Source organism: Staurois parvus, unplaced genomic scaffold (genome assembly GCF_062004578.1).
Source record: "Staurois parvus isolate SC_StPar_1 unplaced genomic scaffold, SC_StPar_1.0 ptg000394l, whole genome shotgun sequence".
NCBI classification, from domain to species: Eukaryota; Metazoa; Chordata; class Amphibia; order Anura; family Ranidae; genus Staurois; species Staurois parvus.
In genome coordinates this window covers 4,518,913-4,546,846 of record NW_028318190.1, presented here as the reverse complement: position 1 = coordinate 4,546,846, position 27,934 = coordinate 4,518,913, and the positions used below count along the sequence as shown (strand labels likewise).

Here is a 27,934-nt window from a genome sequence, read left to right as displayed (position 1 = left end):
GGTGGCTGCACTTCTACAGACCATTCTGTCTCAAAATGCTAGTTGCCTGACTTTCAAGTTGATGCACTGGCTTCAAAACTTTGAGCCACTCACCTGAAAGAGGTAAGCAACACTGACACTGCTGTTACAGCATATGTGTTTGAGGTCTGCAAGGGGGGGGGGGGGGGGAGAGGGAGGAGAAGGACTGACAGGCAGGCAGCAAGCATTTCAACAAGCTATAAAACTGAGCATCAGGGGCAGGGTAACAGATTACCCAGAGCTTCCAGGTATAGAAAAGCAGGAATGATCTCTCCCAATAATTGAATGGAGTGGTTAGGGAGAGAACAGAGGGCTGGGAAAGTTGATTTTACAGGGAAACTGTGGCCCTGTGGGTAATGGGTTCGCTTTAAGCTGCACCTTTTTTCGAGATATCAGGATTTCAATTTTGGTTTAGTCTAAATGCAAGAATGCTCATTTGCTACCACTGGCAGAGAACCAATTTTTTTTTTTTTAAATACATGGTTTATGCCCAGTTGCCCAGACCTGTGTAACTGAAAATAGTTACTGTGCCTGTATAAACTTAAATCCTTTGTCAATTTGTTTAGGACATGCATATTGATGGAGCCATGCAGAATGGTAAAGGTTTACACACCTTTACTCAACTTACCTGATACTTGGCGAGATATTCTAATTCTTTATTACCTAAAAATGAAAGACCACAATAAGTAGAAGAAATTCATAAAGTTAACAAAAATATGTTTTTCTTTCTGGCAGAGAAGGAAAAATATAAATTTAAATCTCACACATGAACGTTGCTAAGGAGTCAAACATATGGGGAACTGTTAGGACTGGTAACAAGCTCATTTTTTTTTTTTTTAAGTTTATTAGACATAATAAACATAATGTCAGCTGCATCTAGAACAATCCTGCAGCTGACAGTTTCTTCGATTTCTCAGGGACTATGCTGGTGAGAGATCTGTGTATACGTACCTAGGTCTGCACAACTTCTGTGGACATTAGAAGAGGTCTCACGCTTTTTGGATTTTTCATTTATTTTATATTATAGAGCTTGCAATAGGGCAAGCTGCAACAGACAAAAACTTAGTTGGACAGAGATTTTGGAAGCCAGGTCTCTCTCCACTGGCATAATCAAAAACAGAAGAAGTTATCAATATTGTTTTTGGTTGAACTAAGCTTGCAAATGCTAGTCAGGAGTAATACGTATTAGTAATTCTTTTCACGCCTGCATACTTCCTTAAAAATAAAGGATTACTTTTTTTTACCTTCTTTACATTCTATGCATGAAGGTAAAAAACATTGAGTACAGCTCCCTCCCAATACTCACCTGATCCCTCTCAATCCAGGGATGTGCACGAGAGCCTCAGCAGTACCAGGACAACTCCTCATTAGCTGTCAATCACAGCCAGTGAGGAGAGAGCGGGGTGGCAGGGTTGAGCCACAGCTCTAGGTGTCTTACGGACACATGGAGCCAAGCTCAGGAGCGAGCACGCAGCAGTACCCCCAGAGCAAGTGGCTTGCTATTGGGGGCACTAGTTAAGAGGCAGGAGCACTGTCGAGGGACCAGAGAGGGGGAGGATCAGGGCTGCTCTGTGCAAAACCACTGCACAGAGCAGGAAAGTATGCCATGTTTCTCTTTTTTTTTTTCTAAAAGCTGAACCTTTAATACAACTTTAAAAGAGAAATCAGTCAACTAGACTTCTACAAATTTCTAAATTATGCAGTACTAAATCATCAATGTGCAGGTTTGGCTATAAAAGCTTTACAGTGGGTAAAATAAGTAGTGGTGCACCGAAATGCAAGGGACCAAAAACCGAACCGCCTGCGTATGTGGGGGTGGGGAGCCTCCAATTTCATTTGTATGTTTTTCCACACACACTATTTTTTTTTTCCTTTTTTAAACTTATGATTTTATTGCTATCACATAGGAGACCAATAGTCCCCTATGTGATAGCATATGAATGACAGGTCTTCTTTGTAGGGGGAGGGGGTGGGGGGCAGTGTGTGCAAGGAGGGGGCAGGAGAGGAGCAGTGTATACAGAGAGGGAGCAGTGTATACAGTGAGGCTCCCTCACTGGCTGTCACTATGGGGTTTATTTACTAAAGCTGGAGAGTCCAAAATCAGACTCCCTTCTGCATAGAAACCAATCAGCTTCCAGGTTTCATTGCCAAAGCTTCATTGAACAAGCGGAGGTTAGAAGCTGATTGGTTTCTATGCAGAAGGGAGTCTGATTTTGGACTCTCCAGCCTTAGTAAATAAACCCCTATATGTCAGTGCAGATTTTTAAATGTAATTGCCGGCTTTTTTCTTCTTCACTCTGGCTCACAGAATTAGCTGTCACTTTCCCCAGAGCTAAAGAAAACGTTTTTGATCTCGGGAAAGAAACTAAAAAGGAAACATTGTTTCTTTTAGCTGGGGGGGGGGAGCTCATTCTGTGAGCTATAGTGAAAAAAAAAATAAATCCAGTAATACATTACATTTAAAAACCGGCAACGACATACTGACAGCCAGTCACTATATACACTGCTCCTCTCCTGTCTCTCAGCCCCCATCACATCTGCAGTACAGTCTCCTGTATCAGCTAAATTTTTCCTATCGGCATTTCTATTTTCAGCCGATTTTCGGTGCGTCCCTAAAAATAAATATTGAACAAGTCATAATTTTTTCCTCAGTAAATACATTTCTAAAGTTACCATTGACATGAAATTTTCACCACATGTCGATGACAACCCATGCAATCTATACATACAAAGAAACCAAAACAAATAAGTCCAGAAATTAGGTTATTTACAATAAAATGGAATGACACAGGGAAAAAAGTATTGAACACATGAAGAAAGAGGTGCAAAAAAGGCATGGAAAGCCAAGACACCAGTTGAAATCTACCAGTATTTAGAAAGCTATCCTGCCCCTTGCCAGTGCAAATTAATATCCACTCGTTCAGTCTAAACCAGGGGTCCTCAAACTTTTTAAACAGGGGGCCAGTTCACTGTCCCTCAAACCGTTGTGGACACCATACAGGAGATGACCAGAGATCGCTGGCGTCCGTGGGGGGTGGAATCGTGCCCCATCGCTGGCGTCCGTGGGGGGTGGAATCGTGCCCCATCGCTGGCGTCTGTGGGGGGTGGAATCGTGCCCCATCGCTGGCGTCCGTGGGGGGTGGAATCGTGCCCCATCGCTGGCGTCCGTGGGGGGTGGAATCGTGCCCCATCGCTGGCGTCCGTGGGGGGTGGAATCGTGCCCCATCGCTGGCGTCCGTGGGGGGTGGAATCGTGCCCCATCGCTGGCGTCCGTGGGGGGTGGAATCGTGCCCCATCATTCGTATCAGTGATACCAATGATGGGGCACTATTCCTCCCACGGACACCAACGACATGTAACTTGCTGACCCCTGCTCCAGCCTAGGTGCTGCTGCAGCCAGCATACCTGGTTGCAGCAGCACCATGAGCACGGCACACTTACCTGTCAGCTGTCCTTCACTCCTGCCTCTCCCTCACTCGATGTTCGCGGGGCTGCTCGGCTCCGTCTCCTCGCAGGTGATTGGCCGCCTGTGTGCCTGTCCTGAGCTACAGTTCTGGCGCCCAATCACTGGTGAGGAGGCGGAGCTGAGCGGCAGGAGTGAGGGAGTGGCCGGAGTGAATGAAGGAGCAGTGCTTCCTGGACTGGATCGTCGTGGGACTGGGACCGGAGCCAGGTAAGGTACAGCAGCCCCCTGCCCGTCCCTATACTTAGTGTCCCTTCCTGTCCTGCCCCTGCCAGCGGGCCGGATAAATGGCCTCAGCAGGCCGCATGTGGCCCACGGGTCGTAGTTTGGGGACCCCTGGTCTAAACTGATGGCCTATAAAAAAAAAAAAAAAAAGTCTCATTACTAAGGTGTTACACAAACATCTTATGATGGGTAAAAGAAAAGAGCTGTCTGAAGACCTTTGCGATTTATGAGTGAAAAGAATTATCAGAAGAGTTGTCCAAAAAGCCAAGGACCACTTGTTGAGAGCTTCACAAAGAAGTAGCAGGTACAATTGTTGGTAGTTTTCTTTTTACCTTCAGCCCTGCAGGCAAGCAGCAAGACACACCTGTCAAGTGGAAGCATTCAGGTGGCAGTGCTGCCCCTTGAATGCTTCCACACAGAAATTACACGCTCGGACACCTACACATGAAAACACTGGATTGTGATACACGTTACATATCGCCACTCACGCCAGGATGAGAGCAATAATTCTAGCACCAGATCTCCTCCGTAACACTAAACTGATGGCCAAGAACGGGCTTTAAATGCATCACCTATAGAAAATATAGGGTACTGAAGTCTGTCGCCATTTCACAAGTGCACGCAAATTTAAGGTTTGACAAGTTAGATATCTATTTACTCGCTGTAACCTCATCTTTAATATTTTCCCAAAAAAATAGGGTGATTTATTGCTTTTTTTGTGCCCTAAAATTAACCAACTTGTGTAATCTTCAGGCCTAAAATTTTTTTTTTTTTTTTGTGCAAGATTAAAAAAAAGCAAAAACGGCTCTGGCAGCAAAAGGGATAAAGGATAAGCCCAATACTCCCCTTTCCTGACAAGCACCCAACCAGTGCTCATTACAGTGCAAGGTCTCTCCCCTCCCTGCTAGTCCCAGAGTGTGGTGCTGGAGGCAGGCAGGGAGGGGAGGAGGAGATAAACAGCACAATATTAAAAATATTAAACGTTTAAGTCATCATAAAACCCCTTTGGTTTTTTAAAACATTGCTAATATTACCTCAGATTTCAATACGGTTTTGGTTAAAAAAAAAATATTTTTTTCTCTGGACAAGTAGATTGGGACACAGATTTAGTCCCTTGGACAAGTAGTTTAAAAAAATTTCCACACCCCTGTTGCTTCAAAGAAAAGAATAAGTAATGCACTCAACCTCCATGGCCTGTATGCACGTTCACCACGCAAGACTCCATTGCTGAAGAAAAAGCATGTTGAAGCTCGTTTAACGTTTGCTGCACAACATTTAGACAAGCCTGTGAAATACTGGGAGAATATAGTCTGGTCAGATGACACCAAAATTGAACTCTTTGGATGCCATAATACACACCATGTTTGGAGGTCAAATGGCACTGCACATCACCCCCAAAACACCATACCAACAGTGAAGTTTGGAGATGGGAACATCATGGTGTGGAGCTGCTTTTCAGCATGCAGTACTGGCAAACTTTATATCATTGAAGGATGAATGAAAAATGTACCAAGACATTCTTGATAAAAATCTGCTGCCATCTACCAGGATGATGAAGATGAATTGAGGGTGGACATTTCAGCAAGACCATGATCCCAAACACAAAGCCAAGGAAACTCTCAATGGGTTTCAAAGAAAATAAAGCTGCTAGAATGGCCCAGCCTGACTTCAGTCCAATAGAAAATCTATGGAAAGAACTAAAGGTCAGGGATCATTAGACAAGGCTCACGGCACCTTCAAGATTTGAAGTTTACGTGGAACACTCGTCCAAAATCACACCTGAGCAATGCATGGGACTAGTTTTTCCATACAGGAGTCTTGAAGCTGTCATTACCAACAAAGGATTTTGTACGAAGTATTAACTGCTTCCCCGACGCAGGGAGGGCAGGGGTGCGAAAAATCATATATCTATCTCTATATATCTATATCTATCTCACGCTGCCATTCGCGGATGTCAATCACTGGGTCCCGGCCAGTAATTACCCGCCAGTGCCCAGTGATTACTGAGGATCTCCGACGGGGAGGGCTGGTTTGTTTACCAACAGTCGTCCTCCGTGTCAGCTCGGGCACACTGTCTGGATGGCTGTGCACAGCAAAGCCACCCAGAGCACTGTGCTTACAGTGAACACTTTCCCTGTGCCATTCCATTTTATTATACATAACTTAATTTCTGAACTTATTTGTTTTGGTTTCTTTGTATGTATGGGTTGCATGAATTGTTACCGACATGTGGTGAAAATTTCAATATCACCTTTACCAAGAAAAATGGTGACATGTTTAATACTTAATTTTACCCGCTGTACAGTCAGGTCCATAAATATTGGGACATCTACACAATTCTAACATTTTTGGCTCTATACACCACCACAATGGATTTGAAATGAAACGAACAAGATGTGCTTTAACTGCAGACTATCAGCTTTAATTTGAGGGTATTTACATCCAAATCAGGTGAACGGTGTAGGAATTACAACAGTTTGCATATGTGCCTCCCACTTATTAAGGGACCAAAAGTAATGGGACAATTGGCTTCTCAGCCGTTCCATGGCCAGGTGTGTGTTATTTCCTCATTATCCCAATTACAATGAGCAGATAAAAGGTCCAGAGTTCATTTCAAGTGTGCTATGTGCATTTGGAATCTGTTGCTGTCAACTCTCAAGATGAGATCCAAAGAGCTGTCACTATCAGTGAAGCAAGCCATCATTAGGCTCAAACAAAACAAACCCATCAGAGAGATAGCAAAAACATTAGGCGTGGCCAAAACAACTGTTTGGAACATTCTTAAAAAGAAGGAACGCATCGGTGAGCTCAGCAACACCAAAAGACCCGGAAGACCATAGAAAACAACTGTGGTGGATGAGCAAAGAATTCTTTCCCTGGTGAAGAAAAACACCCTTCACAACAGTTGGCCAGATCAAGAACACTCTCCAGGAGGTAGGTGTATGTGTGTCAAAGTCAATAATCAAGAGAAGACTTCACCAGAGTGAATACAGAAGGTTCACCACAAGATGTAAACCATTGGTGAGCCTCAAAAACAGGAAGGCCAGATTAGAGTTTGCCAAACGAAATGTAAAAAAGCCTTCACAGTTCTGGAACAACATCCTATGGACAGATGAGACCAAGATCAACTTGTACCAGAGTGATGGGAAGAGGAGAGTATGGAGAAGGAAAGGAACTCCTCATGATCCTAAGCATACCACCTCATCAGTGAAGCATGGTGGTGGTGGTAGTGTCATGGCGTGGGCATGTATGGCTGCCAATGGAACTGGTTCTCTTGTATTTATTGATGATGTGACTGCTGACAGAAGCAGCCGGATGAATTCTGAAGTGTTTCGGGCAATATTATCTGCTCATATTCAGCCAAATGCTTCAGAATTCATTGGACGCCGCTTCACAGTGCAGATGGACAATGACCCAAAGCATACTGCAAAAGCAACCAAAGAGTTTTTTTAAGGGAAAGAAGTGGAATGTTATGCAATGACCAAGTCAATCACCTGACCTGAATCTGATTGAGCATGCATTTCACTTGCTGAAGACAAAACTGAAGGGAAAATGCCCCAAGAACAAGCAGGAACTGAAGACAGTTGCAGTAGAGGCCTGGCAGAGCATCACCAGGGATGAAACCCAGCGTCTGGTGATGTCTATGCGTTCTACACTTCAGGCTGTCATTGACTGCAAAGGATTTGCAACCAAGTATTAAAAAGTGAAAGTTTGATTTATGATTATTATTCTGTCCAATTACTTTTGGTCCCTTAACAAGTGGGAGGCACATATGCAAACTGTTGTACTTCCTACACCGTTCACCTGATTTGGATGTAAATACCCTCAAATTAAAGCTGACAGTCTGCAGTTAAAGCACATCTTGTTTGTTTCATTTCAAATCCATTGTGGTGGTGTATAGAGCCAAAAATGTTAGAATTGTGTCGATGTCCCAATATTTATGGACCTGACTGTATATGGTCTTCCTTATTTAGCTTCTAAAGAACCAGTTTAATTAAATTTAATGCAAGAATCTGAACATTTAGAGCCTTTCAAATGAAAGGCGTCTGTTACAACCAGCAGGGAATCTGTGAAGAGATCCCCTGCTGAATCTAAGCAGAACAGAATGGATTTCACTTGCAGGGCAGTGAAGAAATCATTACTGCTTTTGAAAGCCAAAATCTTAGTTTTCCAAAGGCATTTGGTGCACAAAATATTTCCTTTCTGGGTATTGCAGAATATATTTAAACTTGCGCCTAGAGTTAATCTTCAAATTAATTCTGCAAGTGTCAAAGATGTATATGTACCCTTTTATTTAGCTTCCATTATACATTTTAAAGCCCCACGCTAGGCAAAATAAGTTCCCGCCATTCATTTCCACCCTGTGACCATGGCTTTCGGTAAATAAAAACATAACATCCTGTAGAGGGCCAAAATTTTTTTAGAAAGTATGACACTTTGCTTCACTCCCCTTCTACAGCTAATGCCAGAGAAGACAATATGTCTGCTTGATTTTAGTCTCAGTATACCTTAATATGAGAGGGGACTCTGTTGGGGTACATTAACTTTGGTCCTTTTCGTACTTCCCCCTCCACGTTGTCTCTTCTCCCTGGGGAATAGAATGGTAATACACCTGCATTTGTTATCCTCTGATTTCACAGACCAATGTGCCCAAATATGTACCTGATCTTTATTATGTCACAAATTTTGCTATCACATGCCTTTCATGTGTATGCAGCTGCCATCATTGTGCAAGGGGTCTGCCCGAGTTGAGACTGGACTTGGGGTGTAGAAGTTGTAGTGATGTACTGTTAAGTTGGGGAATGCCCCAAGACTAATGTCTTGTATCCAGGGGTGTGCAAATTTGTGAAAAAACAAACAAAAATAAAACTACTTGTTCAGGGACTAAATTGGTGTCCCAATCTACTTGTCCCTCGTGACAATTAACTTGTCCAGACGAAAAAATGTTTAACCCAAACCATATTTAAATCTGAGGTGTTTTTAGGAATGTCTGGGATTTTATGGCGACTTACTCCCCATTCACATCAAACCCGCCTTTGAAATCGTGAGACTTACAGTGAAATCACACGATTTCACTGTAAGTCTCACGATTTCAAAGTCAGGTGACGTGCCAATTTCAGTTGCGATTTGCAAGATATCTGACACAGATGTCTATGTAAATCGCATCAAAAGTAGTGCATATACTACTTTAGAAATTGGTGCGGCTCCGACCAAGTCAGAACTGCACCGATATGACCGCTCTAATTGCGGACAATAGGGTGCGACTTGGCATGCAATTTGCATTCCAATTCGCATCCAGTGTGACTGAGGTGTGAAGTTAACACAAAACCCCCAAACATATCTTCTGAAAGTAGAGACCCTAGAGAATAAAATAGTGGTAGTTCCAATTTTTTTATGACGCCCGATATTACCACAAAATTTCTGTAAGAAACTTAGAGTGATTTATGGCTTAGTGCCCTATAATTAAAATTTTGTAAAATATAAAAGATGAGGTTGCACCGAGTACATAGATATCCAACATGTCAAACCAGGGTGGATTTGCTTTGAATCAAACCGATTTAAAGCACTAGTCAGTAAGGCTTTTACTGCATTTACCGGTGATCTGCTGTGTCATTAGACACAGCTGATCACGAGGCAAAAGGCCGCTGTGATTGGCCTTTTACCACATCACATGATCAGCTGTGTCATGACGCCCTCCCAGAACTGGACAATCGCGCTGTAGCCGTCATTTGGCTATAGCGTGGTTAGCAAGTGGTTAAAGATCAATATATTGTTACAGAGGATGTCTTGTGCTAGAATTATTGCTCTCATTCTGGCGTGCGCGTTGATATGTAACGTGTACCGCAATTGGCATTTTCATGCGTAGGTGCCCCAGCGCATGCTTTTACGTTTGTATGTACGTATATGTGGGGTTTTTTTTTTGAGGGGATATGTGCTTGGCTATAACGTTTATTTTTTTTTACTTTTTTTCTTCCATTACATAGGGGACAAAGTCCCCTATGTGAGGATTTTTGGTGACAGGTTCTCTGACACATCCAAGATCTAAAAGACCCTGGATTGTCTCCCTGTGCTACAGTGAATGTAATGCAATGCACATCACACTGCAATACATTTTTTCCCCAGCCTCGATGGCTGGGAAATCTGGCAACGGGGACCCAGAAGTGACATCATGTCACTTCTGGGTCACTACAAGAAGGAGAGGGGAGCAGATATGTCTGCTCTCCTTCCTCCCCTTTGACCAATGGCACAAGCTAAACCAGTCCGAGGCCCACAGATAGGCAAATGGAGCCCGGGAGACGTTCACACAGGGGGCGTAGGCTGGCACTGTGGGCTGTGTGAAAGCAATCGGGCAGCAATGTGGCCACCCGAATGCTTTCACCTCACAGGTGAGCCCTGCTGCTTGCCCGCATCAGGGCTAAGGTTAAAAAAAAAAAAAAAAAAAAAAAAAAAAAAAGCCTGCTTGGCGCACATAACTACATGTCCCAGGCGGCGGGTGATAGTAATGGCATACGAGGGATGTTGAATTTATATATAAAAAAAAAAAAACTAAAATTATATATATTCATATTCTATCTCCTGGAGAGATGTTTTACAATGACACTCTCTCCATTTATACAGGATTATTTATTTTAAGGTGTGCTCGTGATACAGGATTAATGGAAGAGATAATTCAGAGCACATTCCAAGCTGTTTGCTATATACAAAGTTTGGAAGGTAGCCAGTCTGAACTATCAGAGTGGGTGATAAGGCCCTTCAAGTCATTGAACTAAGAGTAAATTATAGCTTTAACAATCAAGCTATGTAAATAAGCATTTTTGACGTGCATGAGAACCATCTAAAGGACCTAAAGCTTCACGTGGTGGCTGAAAATATTCACATGCAATTTTACCCCCTTGTCAAACAAAAAATACAATTGACCTGCCCATGGTAAATTCAGACAATACAGTGCATTTATAAAGCATTCAGACCCCCTTCAAGTTTTTCAATTTTGTTATGTTGCAATGTTGCAGCCCGATACTACAGTTTAAAGTGTTACTAAACCCACAACAGTAAAATCAGTCTGTATATGCAGTAGGGCATGATTGTTATCTTCGCTGTGGAACCTAAGGGGTTAATCCTCTGCATTGTGAAAAAAAAAAAACTGTCTGATCCTGACTTCCCCTTCTAGTGTCCACCCATTATCTTCTGATAAGAGTGTGGAGTCACACTGCACATGCTCAGGTTGGTGTGTATTGCTAGAGAGGTTTTTTCTAGCTTGGGAGAGTGCATGTGATCAGCACAGGGCCAATCAGCGCTATCCAGACAGGAGGTCAGAGGTACTGCATCCTTCTATAACAAAATGAAAACTCCCACAAGCTTCAACCAGTGCTCTGCTGGACACTGATAGAAGTCACAAGACTGCTCTAACTGCTGATGAGAAAAGGTATTTAGCAGTTTATATTTACTATAATAATTGCATTTCCATGTTCTATGTACTGTGGGAGACCAGATATAGTGAACGCAGAGTCCTGGGTTTAGCAACACTTTAAATCAGGGTGGATAAAAAGCGATGATTTTTTAAAAAAAAAAAAAAATAGGATTTTTTTTATTTAAAATCGATTTTTTGGAATAAAATGCTTTTTGAGGAAAATATATTACCATCCAAAAGGTTATTCCATCATGAAACATATACAGCCTTATTCTACATAATTAAAAAACTAATCTTTAATTGTTTTGGTAAATAAATTCCATTAATCCATTCACAATGTCATGCGCTTCCAGAGGTTTTTGTAAGATTATTGGGCAGTTTCTCTGCCTACAAGATATTATCACAGATGCTTGGTTTACTTTTGCAGTTATCAAAACTGAATTTGACTCAGCGGAGATCACATGCCTCTTCTTCACAGTAAAAATTTTATAACATGAACAGAGTTAAGAAAAAGACCTTAATCCTAACTTCTACAAACCTATGAATACAGAATCAACCCCTTCAGTGCTAAGTTTCAAGAAGTTCAGTGAATAGAATAGAAACAATATTTTTCTGATTGTTTGGAGTGGAATAGATCTGCACAAGAAGAAAGTGAAACTAAGTGTGAGGAGGAAGGGGCTGACAGTCTAAGTTTCTTAAAATATATAGATTTTGTTTAGCCAAATTAGTTAACAAACATGGATGTTTAAGCAAATCACATATGCTGGAATGTTATTGTTTCAGTTGAATAAATCTATTTAAATTGTTATTAAGGTAATGATCATTTTTCTCCTTCCTAAGTACAACAGAAAAGTTGTCCAAATACGAATGATTAACCTAATAAACTGGGGATAAAAAACTAATATGAAAAGTTGTTATTCTAAAAATCTTCATCTACTTGCATATTAAAGTTATACCAGCAAGAATTAGTCTATGTAGAAAACTATGATTTAAATCAAGCCTTACTGACTAGTGATATAAATCGTGATTTAAATCAGTTTGATTTAAATCAAATTCACCCTGCTTAAATTCACTTTTTTTCCCTCTCAATCTTCACTCAGTACCCCATAATGACAAAGTGAAAACTGAATTTTAGAAATGTCTGAAAACAAAAAAAAAAAAAAAACACAACACACACAGGGTAAACTTTCTGGCTTCATGGCTGGTTTCCTGCTGCTCTGCTTTGTGAATGGTCACGTAGTCTTCTGGGACCTGTGATGTGTCCCAGAAAACTGCAGGGCATGGAGGGACCTCTAAGTATTCAGAACTGTTACGCAGTACTTTGTTGGAAGTACCTCTGGCAGTAAATACAGTCAAGCCTTTTGGGTATAATGCAACAAGCTTTGTACACCTGGATTGGGGGATTTTCTACCATTCTTTGCAAATCTCCTCAAGCTCAGTCAGGTTGGATGGGGACAGTTGGTGGACAGCTATTTTCAGATCTCTCCAGAGATGTTCAATTGGGTTCAAGTTAGGGCTTTGGCTGGGCCACTGTAGGACCTTCACAGAGTTGTCCCTAAGCCACTCCTGTGTTGTCTTGGCTGTGTGCTTATGATCGTTGTGTTGGGAGAGTGAACCTTCGGCCCCATCTGAGGTCCTGAAGGTGGAACAGGTTTTCATTCAGGATATCTCTGTACTTTGCTCAATTTAGCTTTCCCTCAAACTTGCTAGTCTCCAAGTCTCTGTTGCATAAAAACATGCCCACAGCATGATGCTGCCACCACCTACTTCATTGTTGGTATGGTATTGGGAAGGTGATGAGCGGTGCCCGATTTCCTCCAGACATAACATTTATATTATTTGGCCAGACAGCTCAGTCTTGGTTTTATTAGACAAGAGAATCTTGTTCCTCTCAGTCTGAGAGTCCTTCATGTACATTATTTGCAAATTCCCAGCTGGCTTTCATGTATTTTGCATAGGGATGCACCGAAATTCCAGTTGCCGAAACGTTTCGGCCGAAATGAAAAAAAAAAAAAAAAAAAAGCACCGATACAGGTGCCGAAAAAACCCCACCCCTCAAAGCCTCCTGTTGCTTGGTAGTTCAGTCTTACCTGAGAAACCATCGATACCGGTGTTGGGCATAGAGATGAGAGAAGGAAAGATGGCTGCCACATATGCCCTTGGAGGACCGGAGCGATGTCACTTCCTAGTAATCTAATGCTTTACATTGCAGAGGAGAGATTGGGGGGGGGGGGGGTCGGGTCTTATTGACCCCATATCTCTTCATAAAGAGGACCTGTCACTAATTATTTCTATCACAAGGGATGCATGCATTTCTTGTGATAAGAATAAAACGTTATTACAATTTTCTTAACCACCTCCCGCCCGCCTTATAGTCCAATGAAGGGTGCAAGGTTGTTCTCTCGTTCTGGGATGACGTCATATGACGTCCTCCCATTCTCACCGCGCATACGCGACTCAGGGAGCGCTCGGCGATGCGCTGTCCCTCGGACACAGCTAATCACTGATCTACGGAAAGAGCCAAAGATGTTGGCTCAGTCATGTGATCAGCTGTGTCCAATCACAGCTGATCACATGTAAACAGGGAAATGTCGGTTATCGGCATTTCTCTCCTCTCGAGCTGTCACGCTGACAGCTCGAGAGGAGAGGAGAGCCGGTAATCAGCATTCCGGGGAGGGGACATGTACACTGATCATCAGGGCCCTGATGATCAGTGTGGCCCCAGAAGTGCCACCTATCAGTATCCATCAGTGCCATCTTTCAGTGCTGAACAGTGCCACATCAATGCCACATATCAGTGCCCATCTGAGCAGCCTATCAGTGCCCATCACTGCAGCCTCATTAGCGCACATCAGTGAAGGAGAAAAATCACTTATTTATAAAATTTTATAACAAAAAGTAAAACATTCAAAATTTTCAGCGGTTTTTGGTTTAAGAAAAAATAAAAAGCCCAGAGGTGATTAAATACCACCAAAATAAAGCTCACAGAAAAAAAAAAAAAAAATTCAAAAAATTTCATACGGGTACAGTGTTGCATGACCACGCAATTGTCAAAGTGGGACAGTGCTGAAAGCTGGAAATTGGCCTGGGCAGGAAGGGGGTATAAGTGCCCTGTAGGCTAGTGGTTAAAAGGAACAGTGAAGAAAAAAAAAAAAAAAATTTTTTTTTTAAAAAATTTAAGTGCCCCGTCCCCCTGTGCTCGCATAGTGGTGAACGCATACGTAGGCCATGCCCACATATGTAAACTGTGTTCAAACATATGAGGTATCACCATGAATGTTGCAGCAAGTGCAATAATTCTCATACTTGGCCTCCTCTAACTTTACACTGCTAACCTGTAGAAATTTTTAAAGCATCACCCATGGAGATTTTTAAGTAAAGCAGTTTCACACCATGGTACCGCAGTTTCACAGTTTTTGGCTAAGTGCATTTTGAATTTTTGGTTTCGGTGCACCACTAGTTTTGCACTCAGGTGATGCTTCTATCTAGCCACTGACAAAGCCCAGATCGGTGAAGGGCTGCAGTGATGGTAGTCCTTCCGGAACTTTGTTCCATGTCCACACATTTGGGACCATTGGGTTCTTGGTCACTTCTCTTACTAAAGGTCCTTCTCCCCAAATTGTTCAGTTTGGCCAGGCGACCAGCTCTTGGAAGAGTCCTAGTTGTGCCAAACTTCTTCCATTTGAGAATTATGGAGGCCACTGTGCTCTTGGGAACCTAGAGTGCAGCAGAAATTTTTGTAGCCTTTCCAGATCTGTGCCGTTCAATAATCCTATCCCTGGGCTCCTCAGGCAGTTCTTTTGACCTCATGGCTTTTGCTCTGATACAGTATGCTTTGTCAGCTGTGAAGCCTTTAAGGCTCCATGCACACTGGGCGTTTTAATAAATAATTTTTAAATTATTTTTTGGCTCAAAAAAAAAAAAAAAAAAAAGTCCAAAAACGCTGGTTTGCTGTGTTTTACACATTAGAGTTTTTATAGCTAAAAAACTCCCCTAGAAACCCACTGGTTCAGCATTTTTTTGGCTGAAAAAAAAAAACGATTAGTCTGTGTGTGCATGAACACATAGGATAACATGCTGGCGAGTTTACTGGCTGTAGAAAAATAAATAAACTGCCAAAAGCAGCAGCTGTAAAAACCTCCAGTGTGCATGAGGACTTAAGCAGGACATACATGGGTCGATTTTTCAATCGAAAACAGTTAGTTCTGTAATCCGATTGTGCCACCAATGATTTCGAAAATCAGTCGTTTTTCACGAATTTTCCAGCATGCCCGAAATGGGGAGGAACCATGAAAATCGGCCGGTGCCATTTCCGCACTAAGAGCGAAGATCGGCCAATTATTTTTAGATCCGATTTTCAAAAGGAAAATCGTTTGTAAATTGACCCATGTATGGCCAGCCTTAGAGAGGTGTGCGTCTTTCCAGATCATGCCAGGGTGTAGAAATGAGACACCTGAGCAAAAAAATTTCAAGTGTTATTGCAAAGGGTCTGAATACTTATGCGAATTAAAAATTTCAGTTTTTCCTTTTTCACACATTTATATACATTTCTAAAATTCTGTTTTTAACTTTGTCATTAGGGGCCCAGAGTGTTCAAATAATGGGAAAAAATGAATTTAAACAACTGTAATATCAGGCTGCAACATAAAAGCAAAAAAAGCGAAAGTTCGGAATACTGTAATTAAATGCAAACCTGTCTGCCTCTCATTTAGCAAAGTATGCGCAACAGATTTTCTGTTTGTTTTCGGGCCCTGCGGTGGAATCCTAAGAAGCATGCAGACAAATTTAGCACTGAAAGCTAGACAGATTTTTTTTTTTTTTAAATAAAAGCTCAAAGTATGACTAATGTCTGCAAATACTCATCTCTCTTCCAGCATTGCTATGTCCACAAGCTCCCTCAGCAGCTTCTTTCTGGTTCAGCATCTTCTGCCATCTTGATTGGGCAGTTCATTCATTCATCCCAACAGAAAGGCATTCACCATTTACACCCCATTCACATCAGTGCGATTTGCATGCCCTACAACTTTCAAATCGCATGCCAAGTCTCACCATATTGTCCGCAATGGGAGTGGTCATATCGGTGTGGTTCCGACTTGGTGCGATTTGCATAGACATCGGTTATCAGGTGTCCTGCAAATCGCACCTGAAATCAGCGGGTCTCCCAACTTTGACATTGTGCGACTTCACTGGAAGCCGCACTATTTCAAAGTCGGTTTGATGTTCACTGGGGCTTAGTGTATATTCTGAAGTTTGTAAACAAGAAGGTAAGAAGCCATTATTGCAAGAGAGACATTAGGTCTCCTCTGCAATAGGAGTCCTCCCTGCTTGCAATTTTAGGTTCCTGGGCAAAGTTTTATTTGATCGCAATGCTACTGTAGAGCATATGAAGGATGGATTAAGAATCAAGTAGAAATCATAGTAGTTCTGTGTGCCATGAGCCGTTTAGTGTTGTATAACTATGGGTAGATCTTTTGCTCAACTCAACATTTAACCGACTCAGTACAATAGATTTTGAGAAGGGCCTAACAAGTGTCTAGTACATAATGCAGTTTAGATTTTTATGGATGAATTGAGTTGAATTGTCATAAGAAAAGGCAGTCTTAAGTGCAACAATATAATAAACTCATCCATTATCGATGATGCAAATTTCATATTTTTCTTATAAAGCAAGCTAACTTGCAGGAAACCTCACAAACAATCCAAGCACAGAAAGGTCAAAGTACAAAGTTTAAAATAGGATTACCTTTTTGATACTGTCTTCCTCCTCTTGCCTTTTCTCATAATGCGAAAAGTCATCAAATATGGAAGTGGTATGTTTGTAGCTAGCTATGATTCGGAGAACCTGGCGAGCCTTTTCCAAAGGAACCTCTTGAGTGTCTCGAGAGTTGGTAACAGGCTTATTCTCATTGTTCTCTAATCTGATGTGGCGTAACTGCCCATTGGGGACATCTTTAACAAAAACCCAACGTACATCAAAACGTCCCTTCCATTTGTCCTGAGACCATACACCTGCACAGGTATTATAGTCTACAGCAGATTTCATTTCTGCCACACCACAGAAGTGGCCACTACCATTAACACTGAAAAGCAAGTACACTGGACCTTTGCCATTAAGAGAACGATAAGCTGCATCCAGGCGTTTATTGCCATGCTCAGTGGAGCACCACACATTGTACTTGATGGATCGATGTATGTCATCTTCTGAGTAACTTTTTACAATAAACACTCGTCCAAATTTTGGGTTGCAGTCAAAATCCTTGGGGTTATAGTTATTGAGTGAACGCAGTTTCTCCAAAACAGGATGAGGATCCGATGAAATATGTGAGGCCTGAGTTTGCTCTGACCCTCGATTGCGTGGTGCTGACCAACGTGCTGGAGGATGTGAAGATGGAGTCACTGTAGACTGTGGTGCCACTGGAGGCGATGGTGGTTGGCAACTGTTGGAGGGTGCTTTGTTTTCCCAAGTTCCAATCTCCATATTGTGCTTCACAGGTGGAGGAAGAGTCTTTCCAATACTCTGCTTGGCAGGTTTACTGGCAATATCCGCCCACGATGCCTGCTTTGGTGGAGCAATGGTTGCAGGGGGGAGGTTTACACCTGTTTTAATACCATTTCCTTCTCCCATTTTTAGTGCCCCCATGCTCTGTTCTAGACTGCCAACTGCTTTGCCACCACCAAAACTGGTCTGCTCATCCAAAACAGCTCCTCCCAAAGTGCTTGGAGCATATGCATAGCTACCACCATAACCAGAACTAGGAGCAGATGCACCAGGAGAGCTTCCTCCGCTACCCCAGGCTGAAAAGTCCATGCTACTAGGAAAAAAGTTAAATCCAGGTTGTCCCAAAAAAGGTGCACTGCTTAGAGGTCCAAACATGGCATCTGGCAAAAAGTGGGGCTCACCACTGCCCAACTGTCCATAAGAGGCAAGAAAAGGCATGGTTGGTGGCGGGTCCCCTCCAGTAGACCAGGCAGCATCATTCATAGAGTAAGAGAAACCAATGGCTGGTCCATAATAACTAGGAAGGTACGAGTCTGACAAGGCAGTGTAGCCATTATTCTAGAAAGAAAAACAAAAAATCAATAAGTGTAAAAAACATTAACCATAAATAAAGAACTTGTAAAAAGAGGGAATCCATTGCACAAATGTCAATCTCAGAACAAGGCCTATTATAATTTTCTTTTTCTAGGTGCCATCTATCAATCTATAAAATTTTCTTGAAACCAACAGTTGCATGTTGCTGCAGGAAGAAACGCTCTGAGAATCGTAAGGATAAGCCGATTGTTGGTGATACCTTCATGACAAAGGAAGTAGATGCATCAAAATACATAAATTGGAGTAAATCATATAGAAAAACAGTGCCATTGACATCTACAGTTACTAAAATTTTGTAGTCTTCAAGCCCACAAAAGGAGGGCTCTGATGTGGAAATGTCAATGCTTCACCACTAGGTCATAGCTGTATAAAACAAATATACTCACCAATAACCAAGCATAAAAAAAAAAAAAAAGAAGAAAAAAAAAAAGAAGAAGGAGGTAGCAGGATTGGTCACCGTTTCCATACAAGAGCACCCCACAGATTCTTTACAACAAATCAACTGCACATGAAGCCATCCAATTCCACTAAATGAATGTCCAATTGATAGATTGTATGTAGCAACAGATTTGTTTTAATATCGGGGATAAACAATAAATGTTACCAAGTTAAAGGTTTCTCAGCTTTGAGTATATTAACCTAATCTTTCCCTAAAAGGGTTCTTCACTTTTCCCATAATTTCTTTAGAGAATAAAACATTTGTTTAGATCCTTTTTAAAATGTGCTAGTATCCTAAACAAAAAACTGTCAATATGCCAATAAGCAGAGCCTATGACAAATACAATTTCTTGTTCATAAATCAAAGGGAAATATGAAGGCTGCCATTGCTGGCCTATCACTGAAAATGCTAGCTCTTTGGCTGTGTCCGTCTTCAATACCTTCATAGATGTTGACATGGAACATGCATGGACATCAGGAAATTGTAAATGCAGAAAGACTTATTGGTGTGCATAATTGTTCCAGGTCAGTAACTCAAAGTACAAAATGAGTACAGTGATCAGCTTAACTAGGAAACTAGTATTTTGGAAGAATGGTCAGCAATGGCAGTCTACATCTAACCTTAGTACAAACATTTGCATGACTGGCAACTGCATTAACACACTATTGGTACAAAGAAAAAGGATTGATTCTCATACATTAAATAACTTTTACAGTCTCTTGATTGTGCACGTGACAAACTGGCTCTTTGGCAGTTAATCTACTATGCAATACTAGATCCTAGACCTGCTAAATTTAAAGCAGGGTGATAAAAAAAATAATAGGATATATTCTAAAGTTACTTTTGTAAAATCAGTTTTAATTTTACTTTGTAAATTAAGCAAAAAAATTATAGGGCCAAGAAATCAAGATAAAAACTGCAAATGCAATCCCTGTTTCCAATGATTAAATGACAGCTAAATCAGGTTGCACATTATGAACATTCTTCATTCTTTTATAGTTTTGATGCTATACTAGGTACAATATAGCAACATCAGCTTTAACAACACTTGGACTTAAAGTATTACAAAACTCAACAGTAAAATCAGTCTGTACATGCAGTAAAACATGCTTATTATACTCACTGTGGAATCCAAGGGGTTAATCCTCCACATTGTGTGAAAAGGCTGTTTGATCCTGTCTTCTCTGATCCTCCCTTTAACTGTCCCCAATTTATCTGCTAATAGTACAGAGCTCTAGGAGTCCCCCTGCACATGCTCAGTTTAATGTGTATCGCTAGAGTTTTTTTTTTTTTCTTTGTGATTGCCAAAGGGCCAATCAGCACTGTCCAGACAGAGGGTCAGGGGTCATGTTCACAGGACAGTCAGCAGAATGAAAACTCCTACAAGATTTAACCACTGCTCGGCTGGACACCGATAGAAGTCACAAGACTGCTATATACTTCGATGAAAAAAAAAAAAAAAAGGTATTAGCAGTTTATATTTACTGCAATAATAGCAGTTCCATGTTGTGTGTACTGTGAGAGACTAGATATATTGAATGCAGGGTCATGGGTTTAGTAACACCAAGTCTCTTCCACCTACAGGGGCAACAACTGTAGAAGGTGTCAATTCACTTTTAGACTCTAATCTTAGAAGAATTCTATCCTCGCCTGTTTTGTCCTGAGTCTACCTCCAGTACTTTGCGGAAAAATGTGCTGGTCCGTGTGTCTCCAAATGTTCAATGAAGCGCATTGCACCAAGCACCCAGTCTCCCAAAGACCCACTGTCTTAAATGGTTTCAGTGGTGTCAGTCACTGCTGCTGTCCTATATGAAACTTCCAGTTTGTTCTGGATGAAAAAGTTACTGCAGCGCCCTGCTCTCAGCACACTAAATCCCAGGCTAAGGAACAGCAGCTAACAGTGTACTATAAGTTGTTGCTCTGTGTGTGAATACGTGTTGGTAATCACGACAACTGACTTGCTGTGTTCTTTATTGTATTAGGTGATAATGTTCTGTATTATCTACATATACAGGAGGAGAACAGAAGAGCTCACACTTGTGTCATGTTATGCAGCATGATATGGACTGCAAGCACACAGCACCTGGCTTATGTCTCATACACACGGAGAATATTGGACAAATGAGTTTTTTTGCATGCTAATCTCAAACCGAAAATTTATAGGTTAAGTTACGAAAATTCTCGTAACACAATACAACTTCCTGTGATCATGAAACATTGTATTCTTTTGTTTCCAAGCATGTGCAGTCTTGGTCACTTTTTTTTTTTTTTTTTTTTTTTTTTTTTTAACAGACGGACACTGATAACACAAAAATGTTTTAATTTGGTTATCTTACAAGAAACATTTTCGTGCTTGTCCCTTTAGAAAATTTTGCATGAACTGTCATGACCGGCTTCTGAAAGCTGTGTACCAATGATCAGATTATCGGATGACTGTTGCGAAAGTGGTATTTGTCGGATTTTCTCATGTACATTAGGCATTACACGGTTTTCATTTAGGCAAAGCCGTGTAGTAATTTAGCTAGGAATGTCAATCACCGTGGAGTGGACATTACTGCAGTGGTGTGCAGGCTCACCCTGTGTTCCACCAGAGGCCAGTGTAAACCAGTGTGAAGAGACCAAGGATGGGCATGTGGCCCCTTTATTCTCTCCATTAATAGGTTGGGAAAACACAAACAAAAATGAGAAGGAAGCTGCACAGCATGCAGGGGAGGCAAGGACGGGAAGCAGAACAAAAAACAAAAATGTGTATCTATAGCTGCAGACTGGAGTTCTGTCTTACAGCTTGACAAGATGAAAGCATGTATGTTGCTAGCAGTAATGAGCAACAAGTGCACTTTTTATTTTAGAACAGAACCTGTAGAATCTGTAAAGGTGTTAGAGAAGGTAAAGTTCACACAATTGTGACAAAAGGAGAAAAAAAAAAAAAAAAATGATTACCTGTCTTTCCTGTGTATGTAGATATGGTTCAAATTCATCATCAACGCCATCTTTCTGATGAACACTTCCATTTTGAACTGAAAACACATACAGCAGTCACTAAAAATGAACATAATACATATTTACCTCTTCAAACCCTTCCTAGATTTTTTTTTTTTTCTTTGGTTAGTACAATTTAAGAGGAAATTGAAGACCGTATGGTAGGGTTGGTATGCACCTTTGTCTATACCTACGGTTTTATATATCAGGGAAACACAATTTCAGGCAGTGTAGCAAGATCTCAAACTATACACCACACTGAAAAGGCTCACTTTATAGCCAACCATAACAGCACTGAATTCTTTCTATCACTTGGGAGTGAAGAAAGGAAGCCCAATGCTGATCGCATGTGAAGCTTTCACATAACTGAGGTTTCTCACTGGCATGTGACAAAACTTGACCAATCACATTAGAGAAGGGGAGCGAGTCACATTTCCATACCCAGAAGCACTGGGTATTTCTCTGTTCCTGGCAGCAAATGAATCAGGAAGAAGACTATATGCAGAAGAGGTGCTGCTCGTTAAAGTGAACCTCTTCCTTTGTCCTGCATGGGTAAAGCACAGGTTCACTTTGAGTTAGAGTACTAACACTTCACCTACATTGGTATTTTGCATTTTGTACAATGTCTAAACTTATGACGAATATGCTTTTATCAAAATTATTTGATTACTATATCACCCACATGTTCTATTCACACAACCTGGTGGGAATGCAGAATGTTTGGATTTCAAATTAGTAACTAAAATAAGCAAACCTGCATAGTTAGCTTTTTGTTAAACCTAATTGACGCGTTTCTTCCTTAAAAGCTAAATAAATAAAATGGACTTTTCGAATAGCTGTGTATATTTACTTTTATTGTTTCTGTTGAAAGGTGGATGCACATGTCCAGAGTTCCCTCATTAGCAACGCAGAAGCCAAGACCTACGACTTTTAGCCCCTTGTTAGGACAGGATACTAAATCTAGTTTACAAATGACACCGAGATCCACCAGCTCAGTATAAACAGGGTTAATCATTCTAAACATTAACTCCCCAAGCACCTCCCTAACACTAAATAGAGGAAAGCTTCAGTTTTGGAGTTCTCAGAAAAAGACAAACAAAAATGTAAGCAATTTAAAATATTTAAGTTATGTTGTGTAAATAGGAACCTGCAACAATCAGATAAATGTTATGCCAGTGGTACAAAAAGGAGGGAGCCTCAACACCAAAAGGGCTGCATATATGCGTACCGAAATGTAAACAAACCTGTGCACTCCTGGCACAGTTACAGGTGACTAACATAAAATACCAATTGGGAGCTTTCTGATCACAGGACCACTGTGACAGCCAATCACTGTGATCACATGACTATAAACCCCACCCTGCCTCCCAGCATCAGAGACCACTTAAAGAGCTGGGAGGCGCCGCATTAAAGTAAACCTATGCATTTACAATGCAGGAAAAACATATGTTACTTTAATACCTCCGATCAAAATAATTTTCCTTTTCCACACCAGCACAAACTTACCTCTCCTGCAAGTTCAGTCAATGGGAGTGAATGAAGAAAGCCTTATGTAAGCTCCAGGCAAAGGGCTTTCCCCATGTGTCTACACCAATCCCCAAACACATGGGACAAGTCAATTGCCTCGCCATACCTAAAAGGGTATTATATTCACATCAGCAGCTGAATGGAGCAGAAGGGGAGAATAGAAAAAAGTACATGCTGCTGGAGAAGGGAGCAAACCTGTTTCTAGCCTTGCATGTGCAAAGCACAAGTTACCCTTACAGATTCCAGTTCTAACTGGATGTTATCTAGTACTACATAATCAATTCTTCCTACATCCCTGTTGCTAAAAGCAAATTCTTTGCCATTTTAAAGGTAGACCACATTTCAAAGCACCTTTCCAACTCGCCCTCAGGCGTCAAATGCCTATGAAATACAAAATACAATACAGAAACATTGCATGTTACTCACCTTTGCTTCCTTGCCCTTTGGGTCTCTGCAAAAAAAAAGAAAAAAAAAATACTGTCAGAACTTAAACACTAAGATGTCTACAGGGAGCACAAACAGATAAGTCATGAGGCGCCAAGAAAATAAATGGGGCACACAAATCAATGACCGCATACATGATCTAAAAGTAATCTTTGACGTGACTATCACAATATGACTTGCTATGCCACAAGTTAGAGGAACAGTAGCTGTTATTGACTAGATAATTAGCTTGGGGTTGTTGGGAGTTAAAGCTGATCTGAACACTTAGATGGCCAGAGGAATGACTGGAAAATAAATGGGCACACAGAGGTCAATGACAGTATACATTATCTACAAGTGATCTTAGAAATGAAGGGGCTAGATAGCAAGAAGCGGCAGGAAGTACATGGCCCACTGACTGAGAACCAAACTACTTTTTTCTAGTATCACACTCCCAACCAAAAAAAAAAAAATGAATTACTATTTTCTGTTGGCGAGAGGAGAAAAAAAAAAAAAAAAAAAAAAAAAAAAAAAAGGCCAGGGAAGGGACAATGAAGGCCAATTTAGCATCTGTAGGAATTATTAGGTGGAAAAGTGTTTCAAGCTGACCAAAGGTTTTGCACCAAAATGCCAGCAATTGGTGTGCAGGACCACTACGTGTAGAGGACATCACTGATGTCCACATCCTCTGAATCATCACTGTGATTCGGTTTGCTTGAGCTATATGGGCAGGAACCCAGTACCATCTGTAGTAAACCTTGTAAGCCGACTCCAGAGAAGTGTTAAAAAGAGCAAGTTTGGATCAAGATATGCTCCAATCTTCCAAGTCTATCAGGGTCACAAGGTCCTGTTCTCAATGACTCATGAGTGTCGAAAAGGGGCTGTAATTGTTCAAGGTAGCATATATGATGGAAAACAATCCTGGGGATCCAGGGGAGTGAAGGCTGACATGTTCAAAGCTCACTTTTCTGAAAAGAAAGTTGCAAGATTGACGTAAAGACCATGACAAATTTGTAGATATCAGTAGTATTCAGAGTTGGGTGCTCTGTGGTGTTCCTACATGGTTGACCAGGGAAGATGTGTGGACAAGAAGTACTGGACGTGTGTCAAGTCATCGGAAGCCCACCAGACAAAAGACTGTGCCTGATCTAGTCCTGGGAGAAATTGGGTTATTCACAAATGGCAAGAAAGGTAAAAAGGGAAACAAAGTTGTTTGAATAGCAGACCAAGCCCCAGAGTTTTAAGCTATGTAACATTAAAGCGGAGTTCCACCCAAAAGTGGAAGCCCCGCTTACCTGCCTCCTGCCCCCCTCCACTGCCACATCATGCACCTTTTTTTATGGGGGGGGGGGGGTGTTGGTTGTCGAGGGGAGAGCGGGTACCTGGTTTTGACAGGTACCCACTCCCGATTCTAGCTCAATTTGCAGCGGCATACACACAAAGAAGAGTGAGGAGCCAGGATCACGAGAAGAGGATCATGGCCACTCTGTGCAATACCACTGCACAGAGCAGGTGAATACGTTTGTTATTTTAATTTAAAAAAACGTAGAGCAAAGATCCTGGGATGTTTGTAAACCCAGGTAAAAGGATCTAGCGCGGAGATAACAAGGAACCTTGTTTGTTAGGATTCTAAACTCAGGTATGTTGAATTCCTATCGCCCGACATGAGGGACATGTAGTTCCGGGCAGATACTTTTTTTTTTTTTACCGTCAGCCTCGCGGCAGGGCTCACCTATCAGGTGGCAGCGCTGCCACCCAAATGTTTCCACACAGTACTAGCCTTCTCCCCCCCCCCCCCCCACTGTCTCCCGGGCTCCACTTGCCAATCTGCGGGCCCGGGACCAGCTCACCACTGGCGGCTAGAGGAGAGGGAAAAAGGCGGACATGTCCACTCCCCTTCTTGTCCTGACTCAGAAATGACTTTGTGATGTTACTTCTGGGTCCCCGTTGAGAGATTGCCGGCAATTGAGGCTGAGAAAGAATGTAATGCAGTGCGATGTGCACTGCATTACATTCAGAGGAGGAGAAGGGAGACATCCAGGGTCTTTTAGACCTTGGATGCCTCAAAGAGAACCTGTCACCAAACAAATATCACATAGGGGACACTGTCCCCTACGTGATGAAAAACAAAATTAAGCAGGAAAAAAAAAAAAAAGTTTTTTTTTTAAACTGTACAAAATTTAAGTTACACCCAACCACATGACATCCCCCCCAAAAAATTAAGCCCCCACATACATGTACAAAACGTAAAAGCACACGCTGGGGAGCCTATGCATGAAAATGTTGATTGCGATCCACACGTCACATCGCCGTGTACGCCAGAACGAGAGCAATAATTCTAGCAACAGACTTCCTCTGTAACACTATGACCTAGAAGGGGCTTTAAACGCATCATCTATAGAAATATAGGGTACTGAAGTTCGTCGCCATTTCACCAGTGCATGCAAATGTAAAGTTTGACAAGTTGGATATTTGTTGCAACCTCATCTTTTATATTTTAAAAAACAATTGGGTAATTTATTGTTTTTTTTTTTTTTGGTGCCCTAAAATTAAGCAACTTGTATATTTTACTAAAACTTTGCGGTAATACCATGCGATATAAAAATTGGAACTACCAATCTTTTATTCTCTAGGGTCTCCGATTTCAGAAAATATATCATGTTTGGGTGTTTTGTGCAATCTTCAGGCTTAAAAAAGTTTTTTTTTTTTTTTTCTTGTGCAAAAAGGTCTCTGGTAGCGAAAGGGATAAAAAAGGATAAGCCCAACACTCCCCTTTCCTGACAAGCATCCAATCAGTGCTCATTACACTACAAGGTCTCCCTGCTAGTCCCCAAGTGCGATGCTGGAGACGGGCAGGGAGGGGAGGAAGAGATAAACAACGCAATATTAAAGGTTTGTCACCATAAAAACACCTTTTGTTTTTAAAACATTGCCAATATCACCTCCGATTTAAATAAGGTTTTGGTTAATTTTTTTTTTGTTCCCCTATAAGGACAAGTAGATTGTCATGAGGGACAAGTAGATTGGAACACCAATTTAGTCCCTTGGACAAGTACTTTTTCAAAGATGTCCACACCTCTGAAGCTGGCGGAGGGCTTTCAGTAAGACAGTCAGTTTCCTGGCATTGAAACGGCCAATCCAAAAGGGGGGAGAAATTTCCACGACTGTTAAGGAGCTGAGTAATGTATAACAGTTTACAGCAAAAAGAAAGCAGGTGTGTGGAAATTTGATAAAAAACTATTTGTCCAGGGACAAAATCAAGGTCCCAATCTACTTGTTCCTCATGACAGTCTTGTCCAGGTAAAAAAAGAAAATACATTTTAACCAAAATTTAAATCTAAGGTTATTTTAGGAATGTCTGGGGCTTTTAAAAACAAAAAAGAGGTTTCATGGCAACTTAAAGTGTAATCATTTTAACATTGTTTATCTCCTGTTTATCTCCTCCTCCTCTCCCCGACTGGTCTCCAGGACCACACCCGGGGACAAGCAGGGAGGGGAGAGACCTTGCAGTGTGATGTGCACTGATTGAGTGCTCTTCAGGCAAGTAATGTGAGGAGCATCAAGGATGTGTCTAGAAGGCAGACTGTGCTGACCTTTCTTTCCACACAGCAGAGTGATGTGTACATGCTTCAGGAGTGCGCACTTCCCCCTCTGAGGAGGTACACTCATTTGTCCTCCCAGTGGACCCACGGTCCCTCCTACTGGTCTGGGGGTGGCGATTGCAAGTCCGCAGGGGTTGCGGTTCTTGTCAGGGGAGGATGTTTCACTGTTGACTCCGTCCATGAGCTCGTCTGTGGCCGCCTTCTGGTCATAGACGGTTCGTGGGCGGGGGAGCCCGTTAGGCTCATCTACGTGTACGCCCCCCCGGAAAAGAACGCGCGGCTGGAACTTTTCCAAACCCTGCGGACGCAACTCGCCACAACGAGAACAGTAGTAATCGGCGGTGATTTTAACTGTCCGATAGAGGAGGATGGGCGCAGCTCCAGCACGTACGCAAAACTCGACGCCACCTCGAAGCTGCTCCGGGAGATTATTGCGGAGGCTTCCCTGCGAGACGCAGTGGGATCCGTGGGGCGCGGTTCCGTGAACTACTCATGGAGCCGCCCGATGGATCTGTGCGCTCCAGGATTGACTTTGTGCTCACCTCCAGGGCAGTCAGGCACCGCGGGTTCTCCATGGTTCCCTGCTTTTTCTCTGACCACAGGGCCATTCACTTTCAAGGTGATCTGGGAGAGGGCTTTGCCCCGGGCCCAGGCTCCTGGAAGCTGAATTGCACCCTGCTGGACGATGAGGAACTGCTAGAGGAGCTCAGGGAAACCTACGGTGCCTGGCGAGAGGAGAAGTCTTTCTTTCCTAAGG

The 27,934-nt window shown here is 42.0% G+C and overlaps 1 protein-coding gene across 1 annotated transcript in view; it reads right to left on the bottom strand.

Moving 5' to 3' along the window:
- The window catches only part of YTHDF2 (YTH N6-methyladenosine RNA binding protein F2), a 44,272-nt gene that overhangs the window by 5,781 nt on the left and 10,557 nt on the right, over positions 1-27,934 (bottom strand). Inside the window, exons 2-5 of the mRNA XM_089686272.1 lie at positions 23,579-23,603; positions 21,587-21,663; positions 16,858-18,171; positions 647-681 (exon numbers count right to left, since the gene is read on the bottom strand). Of these exons, the coding sequence (XP_089542398.1) occupies positions 667-681; positions 16,858-18,171; positions 21,587-21,663; positions 23,579-23,603 (1,431 nt within the window). The 3' untranslated portion in view covers positions 647-666. The remainder of the gene's footprint in view (positions 1-646; positions 682-16,857; positions 18,172-21,586; positions 21,664-23,578; positions 23,604-27,934) is intronic.